Raw genomic sequence first — 8,943 nt, 5'->3', positions numbered from 1 at the left:
AAGGTGATCAAGCATTTCCAGTTGTTGGCTCTAAATTGTGGAATAGTTTTCCACTAATAATGATCTGTATTTGGTATGTTCCCCCTTCATTAATAGCTTTAAAACATGTTTTTTTCTTTACCTTATTAATTATGATCCTGTTTGTGCAATACTGTTGTGATTTGATCAAGATATGCTTGTACGAATTTACTTAGATTCTCCTATTTATGTCTATGTCTTTATTTGATCATTCCTGTTTTTATATTTGATCTTTTGAGAAATACACTCATTTGCTTTCTTGCCACGAGTGAGATGAGAAGATTGATATTTCTCTTAATTGTGTGCAAATGGTGAATATGTAGCTGAAGCCAGGAGCTAGTTAGCATAGAGATTAAAAAGTAGCTTGCTTGGCTTTGTCAATTGGTAACAAAGTCCTACCAACGTGTAAAAACAGCAATTTGCCATTTTACAGACGGTTATGTGCCAGACTTTTTCTTGGCTCAGAAACAGCTACAGGACACAGCCTGGTGCATTATCCCTCTGAAAACATTTAGGTTTTATTTGTAGTGGACAGACCTGCATATTGAAAGGAACAGGTGGAACAGTGGGGTCCAACGAAAACATGTGGTCACAGAGCAGCGCCTGCATACCCAGAGCCAGACTGTCCACGTCCCTCGCCATTGGTCCGGGAGATGACGACACTAATTTCATGGGAAACAAATGACTTAACCAAGTTTTTCAGACATTAAATAAAGTAAGTAGGCAACGATGATACACCTGTAACTTACCCGATTTCTGCCCTCGATAAATGGGACTCAAACCCACTGTACTGACAAGACACAAAAAAATACATCATCTAAAACAAAGCAATTAAAATGTTGTGACTGTGCAGTGATTACCCAAATTACTGACTGAAGCGGAGACGCTCACCTTAGCCTACCCGCTGTTGGCTTTAAGCCACAAATCCCACAAAATGAAGCAGGAATGCGGATGCTTCCCCCCGCATCACTGCCGAAACCAAGCACGGAGCCTCCTCCCCCGATGAGGGCCCCCTCCCCACCGGAGGAGCCTCCGGAGGTCTTCTGGAGGTTGTGGGGGTTCACGGTCTGCCCATACATGGGGTTACCGCAGTCGTAACTAAGAAATACAAATTAATAAAAAAACAACAGATAAGCAACGACTATCACGACATACAAAAACTAATTTAATTGAGCACTCTATTACGTCACAGCTTATCTTGGCGATAGCTTGTTTGATTATTTACTTTAATAGGGCTTGGGGCAAGTTGGTTTTCACAAAGGGAATAGCTCCTTGTCTCTTCAGAACTTCCACTATCACGCTGTCCTTCTGGGCCGGCTGGTCCAGATTAACGATGACGCCGCAAGTAGAGTCATGATTCTGGTGTTAAATAAACACAGGTAATAAATAAACACAAAATATATGAAACAACTACAATATAATAAATGATAGGATACAGAAAGATATAACAAAATGGTCAACACTAGTATTGGATTTTAGTTCAAGAATTGAGGTGGTGAAAATGAACGTACTGCCAAGGTTGCTGTACCTCTTCTTATCACTACCAGTCAGAATCCCAGAATCTCAATTTACAGCATGGGACAAACAGATATCCCAGTTTATCTGGGCAGGAGCAAGGCCAAGGGTAAAATTGAAGACACTCCAAATTGACAAGGAAAACGGAGGTCTAGCAGAGAATACTCCTACGCAGCTCAATTGAGATATTGTTTATTGGTGCTCCCCGGAGTATCAAGCTGGATGGAAACACATTGAGCTAAATCTGGGTCAATATCAATCTCAGGCCAGGCGGAGAAGAATATACTGACCAAAAGGGAGAAAATTCCATTTTAGAAGAATCACTGAAAATTTGGAATGAGATTGTCAAAAAATACAAACTGGAAGGAGACAGTAAACTTCTGATTTGGCCTTCTCAGACCCCCAGGTTTAGACCTGGACAGATAGATAAAACATAAACAATTGGGTAAAGAGCAGCCATGCTGGAGACAGTGTGGGCAGATGAATGCCAATCACTCACATATTTTCTGGTCATGTATAAAAATACAAACATTCTGGGACAGAGTTATTCAGACTCTGGAGGAGATTCTAAGCTACAAGATTCCCAGAGACCCCCAGATTGATACCTGCCGACATAATTCAAAAGAAGGACATCTACCTCTTTAAAATCCTGATACTCGCAAGTAAAAAGGCCATCACGAGGAGCTGGTTGAAAAGTGACCCTCCAAGTCCAGGACAGTGGCTGGACATTGTGGAGGAAATATACTCTATGGAAAAATCGACTCTTAATCTAAGGATCAAAGCAGGGATCCATGATCAACGTTGGGGAAAATGGAAGATGGGTCGTGTTCTCAGCTGGTCTGAAAAGAATGGATCAAAGGTTGTAAAGAGTGAATGGTGACCCCCTTTTACTTTACTTTTATGTCTATTTTTGTCATTAAGGATGTTTTGTCGTGATTTTTGTTCAGTGAAACAGCAACTGAAAAAAATAAAAAATAAAAATAAAAAGTAAAAAATAAAATAAAATAAACACAGGTAAAGTAAATACATAAACCAGTCTGTCTGTCCCAAACCAGAACAACATGTCCAGAACTGCTGCCAAATTTTCACCGATGTTTACCGATACGTGACATTTAGACAGAAAATGGCTAACGTTTTAACAATTCCGAATCCCATTGCTCATTAACACACCATGTACTCTGGACAAATGAAGGTCAACCATGAGTTCAGTCAGAAAGAATATATTTTAGGCCTGTAGTTTATTTTTCACATATCCTGCCATTTACGCCTCTCTCACGAATCCTCACTCATAATTTCCTTGCTGTCGCTGTTTGGGGCTATCAGCCATGTTATCAGCTGTTCTCATCAGCTGGTCATTCTCATCTTGCTGCCGACTCTTTTTAAATATGCCTTAGTGTATTACATTTCATTTATCTTGCTGGTGCTCGGGGATGACGGCCCTCGATTAAGCGCCAAATACTTTCTATCAAGACTTGATTATCACATCATCTGTTATAACACACAATTTTCTTTTCCTTATTCACTTGTCTCTCCTGATTGAAATGTATTTATGTTGTTGTATGTAAATGTATCTGTGTTCTGGAGGCGCACATAATGCTATCATGTAAACAAATTTACCCTTCAGGGTCAATAAAAATGTATCTATCTAAAAGTGCAGGCATGGAAAAAACGACTAAATACCTTGTATGCGTAGTTTTCTTTGATGCTAACTGGAACTCCATACAAGAGGCTTTCCTTCTTGGGAGCAACAGTTTTCAGCTGATCAAAGCTCTCCAGCAAGATCCCTGTGCAGCAGTTCAGATCTTTGTTTACATCCAGAGTCTGTGGGAAAAGAAACAAAAAAACAGCAGAGACAGGTTTGTATGTGCAAGCAAGTAGATCACTATTTACTTGGTAACTATGAGACGTAAGTCCCTTTGTAGGGTTAATGATTCATTCATTTCTGTGATGAGAACCTTCAATTATAACACTGCTCGATATATCTTTGTATACATGATTGTTCTGCGATGGTATGTGAATAATGATTGTTATTTGGGTTTGAACCTTTTCCATGTAGGAGTAAAACACGTCCTCGGGGCTCAGCAAGCCTTCCTGCAGGTTATTTGTCAACTCAGACAGAGACATCGCCAAGATGAGATCAGCGTCGGTCCCTGGATGCTGGAGGACACACACGCACACACACGCACACACACACACACACAGTTACACACACAGTAACAAATGTGTGGGAAATTAATTCACACACACAATAATTATTTTTCAAAATTAGCTGAAAGTTCTGCACAGATGAAAAACACAGGGAAGCAACAAATACTATTTTGATCAAATAGAAAGAGTGACAGTAGTCAAATCTCAAAACGGTATAAAATCCTAAAGGAAACAAAAGTAAATGTGGACAAAACCGTGGAAATGTGGATTTTTTTAAGAATGTTGTTTCTTTTGTGTTATATGTCTTCGTTCCTTTTTTTTCTTCAGTTAAACACTAAATGTAAAAATGTATAAATGTGGCAGGATGAATTGAACAAGTGACGAAACTGATAACTTGTATTACCAATAATGACCAGACCAGCAAGAATAACAACAAGAATAGCAAAGCATCATCTAATAAAAGCAAAATATTATTGGTGAGCGCCACCTGCTATGTCAAATAAATAAAAAATGTCTGCGATGAGAAGATAGACAATAATAACATTCCCCAAAGCTCGCAAGCGTGTTGACAACAGATGAAGTCATTTGTCATCCACGTCAAACACTGATGAACGTATAGGTCTGAATTAAAAGGACGTTCTTAGAAGTGTGTTACAACTTTCCATCCAAACAATTGTCCCAACTCTCACCGACTTCTTGTACTGCAGCACCGCCTGCTCGGCCCGCTGCAGGCTGTCGGCTCTCCGGTTTCTGGCTCTCTGGATCTTGTCCTTCACCTCTTGGTGTCTGCAGACCTTCTGCACCAGCAGCACCAGAGCTCCAGCCCCGCACGCAGCACCCGTCAGCAGTGCCGCTGTCCAGTTGTCAAGCTTCATTTCCCGCAGAACCTGTTTCACGTTCTCCATGATTTGCCCTGCACGTTCGACAATGATCAGTCGGCTAACTGAAGCTAAAAGAAACAGGCTGGAGCTTTTAAATCACCTACTGACTGGACTTAACAGAGCGATAAAGTCAACAAGTGGGTGCGGTTTACTAGTTACACAGTGGAGGTCACGTCGACGCGCTCATTAGTCTCCTCAAATTACCGACTGGGAGGAACCCGGATTGAAGGTTGTTTAGAATCGTTCGAGATGTTGTCAGTTGCAAGGTAGAGGGCGCCAGTGCTGCTTCAAGTGAGCCATTTTATCTAAACAATACAATAAAGAAATAATAAAGAATATAATTCTAAAATGCTCAAAATTCCTCAGCTGGCAGACCAGTGTATGCAGGAGGATTCATCTCTTAATTTCTTATAAATCCCTTTTTAAAAAAAGGCAGGGGTGAGTAGGTTTACAGGCCACACTTTATTCAGTCACTCATTTCACATTTTATTTGACAGTCGGCCAAAAGTTTAAGATGCTTTTGGAGTTCATGTTGAGGTCAGGCTACAAAGTCTAACCAGACAAGACAACTGGCCCCGTTTCACCGACAGACAGCAACACTTGGATTGATTGTATGTTATCACAATATGACGACATGGTGCGCTGGCCTTGTAGACGGAGACGCCATGTGTCATTAGTCTCCTTTATCTCTTTTCTGTTTCCTGTTGAGGCATCAGTGCAACAATCACTCACAATAGGAATGAAAATGATCTGCGCTCATCTCTGGCACAGTGGTGGAGCGGGAGAGGTGGAAGATGAAGATATGGAAGGTAAAGAAAGCGATTTTGTGCCCTGGATGCCTTGAAGTTGCAACACACTTTATAAAGTCAGTTCGGTAAATATTCAACGACGGAAACGAGTTAACTGTACAGGTTTTAAAAGCTGTAAATATCAACTCAAAAATGGCACATCACAAAAGGCGTCCTGATGAGGCACGATCACGACTTGGTGACTTGTACCAACTCCTTAAAACTAATTTCGACATTTCTGTTGTGGAAACAAATAACAGCAGCGGTTCCTCTGAGAAATGATTTACTTTATTTCATTCTTGGTCTGCATGTGAAAAGCAAACCGCCGATAACGGACTGGCTACAGAGTCTAAATGAACCCCGTATTGTGTCATATCACAGAAAGCTGCTCTTGTAAAGAGACAATCATGATTTAGGAGACAACATTACTTTCTGTATTCATGTAAATCCTCATTTTTAACATTATTTTCCGTGCGTGCTTGCGGTGCCTCTTTGCCCAACAATGATGTGAATTGAATTTCTTCTAAAGCATGTAGTTTCTGTTCACGCTATATTGCATGAAATATTAAACAAAGTCAGCGGTGGATAAACAAAACAAGGACGTGGCATATTTCACACCTTCCAATGTCCAAACAGGGTGCTGAATTTCATTTATCAACATTTTAAGTTTATGTTATATGTACAATACAAATGAAACAATATGTTAACTGATGTTTTTTAATGAAAGAATCAAACAAAGAAGGAGTGAACCTTCCCAATCAGTTCAGAGGAATATTACATTTAATGTGTAATTAAATGTGTATTCAAAGCTTATTCATCTTTAAGCCCCTGGAGTTAGCAGCCCCACCTGTGGCCTCCAGGCTTTTACTTTCTGCTCTGTTTGACCAGCTGTTCCACCTCCTTCATGAAGCGCAGGCAGAGCTCATCCTGCCACGGAAGGGCGACGCACTGCACCGCCACGGGCAGACCCTCGCCTCCAGTGACAGCCTTAAACACAAACACAACAGCCAGTCAGTCAACAGTCAGCAAACCACAAGCACCACAGTCTTCTGCCTCCATCTGCTGACCAGCTGTGGAACTACTGTTATAAGAGAGACTGAAGTTCAGGGGCGGGGCCAGAAGGGTGGCATGAGGCCCTTTACTCATTATCTGTCCATGGCTGTAGGATGCTAGGAGTTACAAACAGCAGCAATCTACTGATATGGTTTGTGCGACCGTGGCTCACTGGGTAAAGAGGGTTGTCTGGTAACCGCAAGGTCAACGGTTCGACACGTGACACGTCCCAGTCGAGGGACTGGGACGTGTCACGTGTCGAAGTGTACCTGAGCAATACACTAAAACCCCAGGCTCCCCGGGCGCCCGTCATTGGCAGCCCACTGCTCCCTATATACAGGGATGGGTCAAATGCAGAGACAAATTTCCCCCTTAACGGGATCAATATAGTATAATAAATAAAAAAAAGTTGGAGGGGAACTGAGAAAATAAGGTCAAAATGTTCGTCTGTCTGAAACACAGAACAGCTTCCAGAAAACAAAACTAAAGGTTTCCCAATGATAGTATTTTTTTAGGGCTGTATTATACAAACTACCGTATTACATCATTTGGTATCAGGGATCTCTCACTGAGGCGTGTTTCTTACCTGTTTGAACAGCTCGTCCCAGTGGTCCTGATAAAAGCCCTTATAGTGCCTGAGTTCCTCCTCATCCTCTGCCGTCACCGTGGAAACAGGAACAACGCCGGCGGGAAAGGTGAGGAGATTGTAAAGCATCGAGTAAGGGAGAACACCTGGAAGGACAGAGAATAGCAACAGGTTATTCAGCGTCTCACACTGGGTACTGATCTGTACACTAATCGTGAGTATGATGCAGGCAGACTGCTCCCTAGCTCTTTGGTAATTACAGCCATCCACGATTTGCAGAAACTATCAGCCAAGACAAAACATCTCTAACCAATACTAATAAAATATAGAAAACGGATGGATAGATGAATGACACTATTATATCTCAGACTTCTCTCAAATCATTCACGTATCAGTTATCACAAACTGTTCAGGTAACCATACAGGAAAGCTTGCAGCAGTATAAGAAGTTGTAGGCTGGTCCGATCATCGGGCACAGCAGCACGTCTATGTTGAGTCTTCTCCACTCTGCTATCGTTTCCTGAATGTAGTCCTTATGAAAAACACAAGAGAATTCAATGTCCCCAACGGATGCACTCGTTCATGAGTAAGCATCGTGAGCTGACAACTAACAGTACCTCGACAGCAGCGTGCTGCTTCCACAGCTCCGGAACAGATCTAAAAATAAACAAGGCACAGAAAGAATCAGTATGTTTGTAAATTGCATGCAACGTGTGAGCAACAAAACCTGAATTACTTTCTCACCCAACTCCACAGATTGACTTGAAGGTGGCAGAGCCACGAGGAAACTGCCAAAGACAAGACATAAGTCATATGTGTAATATAAACAATAAGTGTTAAATCACACAGCAACTGTTTTATCAAATAACTGCCAAGAAATATTCAAATCAATATCGTACTCACTGAGGAAGGATTATATTTTCTTTCGTCTGTATTTATGCATGTCTGTCACAGAAGGAGGGAACTCACCACGGGCTTGAGGAGGAATGAGAGAGTTTTCTTCAACCACGTAGGAAGATAGTACGGTATAACCTGTGGTCCGAGACAGGGGTCCAAAGGGCCCCCCTCCCTAAAATAGAAACAATAAGGGATCATTGGCACACAGCAGAACAATCTGTTCAAAGTGAGTATAATATGGTCAAAACATTTCACTCAAAGTACGTGGTGCCGGAGATTAGACATTTTGTACACATTTAATAAACTAAGTGTTCCCGCGGCTTCACGAGGCCTCTCGCAATTATTACATGACCGCCTTGTCACAAGTATTTGAGATGACTGCGATCATTTTCACGAGCGTTAGATCCCACGATCAAGGGAATTTTAAAGCGCATGAAACAAACTTAAATGCCATATTTCCATTACATTTTCAACTGTTTGAGGTTTGACTGGTGCTCTTTTAATTAGTTCATCTTGTTGCACCAATTATGTATCTTGATGCGCTCATATCAGATAACAATTCTCACCACTTGTAATGCGTGTGCAAAGTTTCCTATGTTTTGCACTATAGTTCTTAAAAACACTTCATTTACGCACAATTATCAAATTAATTAGGTAATTAACAAGGACTACACGGATTAAATAACTGGCATCTGAAAGGGAACTTTAACTCACAGTTTTTGAAGAAAGCTGGTGGCTCCGTCTGCTAGGACACCCTTCATAAAAAGTTCATTTACAACGTAATCGATCTTCAGAGGGCTGTAGGGCACCAACTACAGGCCCAAAAAACAGAGGGAAAAAAGTAACTGTATTAAAAACAAAAGCTCACATATTGTATGTGGCCGTAGATCATAGAGTGCGTGTCTTACAGTGTGCCCTGCTTGCTCTAACAGAGCTTTGACCTCTCTGATGCCTCGGGCCATGCTTGGAGACGTTTGTGTGTAGCCGTCGTTTTCTAGGTAACCGATCCTGAGAGGTTTGGAGCTCTGGTATATCTGAGGACGAGACATTTTCATTC

At 41.5% G+C, this 8,943-nt stretch overlaps 2 protein-coding genes across 4 annotated transcripts; both read right to left on the bottom strand.

Moving 5' to 3' along the window:
* Positions 1-6: 6 nt before the first annotated feature.
* On the bottom strand, positions 7-6,278 carry LOC116378046 (vitamin D3 hydroxylase-associated protein-like). Of its 3 annotated transcripts, XM_031839846.1 has the most exons (8): positions 6,198-6,278; positions 4,371-4,594; positions 3,577-3,690; positions 3,214-3,354; positions 1,244-1,377; positions 910-1,116; positions 768-808; positions 7-680 (listed from the first exon to the last, which is right to left on the bottom strand). In XM_031839846.1, exons 2-8 carry the CDS (start codon positions 4,584-4,586, stop codon positions 490-492), a joined length of 1,044 nt encoding a protein of 347 aa, XP_031695706.1. In that variant the 5' UTR covers positions 4,587-4,594; positions 6,198-6,278; the 3' UTR covers positions 7-489. The 3 variants fall into 3 exon arrangements, with proteins under 3 accessions (XP_031695706.1, XP_031695707.1, XP_031695708.1); XM_031839847.1 differs by lacking the exon at positions 6,198-6,278 and having other exon boundaries at positions 521-680; positions 768-803; positions 4,371-5,537; XM_031839848.1 differs by lacking the exons at positions 768-808; positions 6,198-6,278 and having other exon boundaries at positions 521-680; positions 4,371-5,537.
* LOC116378047 (fatty-acid amide hydrolase 1-like) lies at positions 5,617-8,937 on the bottom strand. Its single transcript, XM_031839849.1, has 8 exons — positions 8,795-8,937; positions 8,601-8,698; positions 7,959-8,058; positions 7,734-7,777; positions 7,607-7,646; positions 7,413-7,521; positions 6,990-7,135; positions 5,617-6,337 (listed from the first exon to the last, which is right to left on the bottom strand). Exons 1-8 carry the CDS (start codon positions 8,933-8,935, stop codon positions 6,215-6,217), a joined length of 801 nt encoding a protein of 266 aa, XP_031695709.1. The 5' UTR covers positions 8,936-8,937; the 3' UTR covers positions 5,617-6,214.
* Positions 8,938-8,943: the final 6 nt, after the last annotated feature.

Source organism: Anarrhichthys ocellatus, unplaced genomic scaffold, assembly GCF_004355925.1.
Source record: "Anarrhichthys ocellatus isolate YVR2014 unplaced genomic scaffold, GSC_Weel_1.0 scaffold2005, whole genome shotgun sequence".
Lineage (NCBI taxonomy): Eukaryota > Metazoa > Chordata > Actinopteri > Perciformes > Anarhichadidae > Anarrhichthys > Anarrhichthys ocellatus.
The sequence above is the reverse complement of the archived record's forward strand: the minus strand, read 5'-3'. Positions and strand labels throughout refer to the sequence as shown.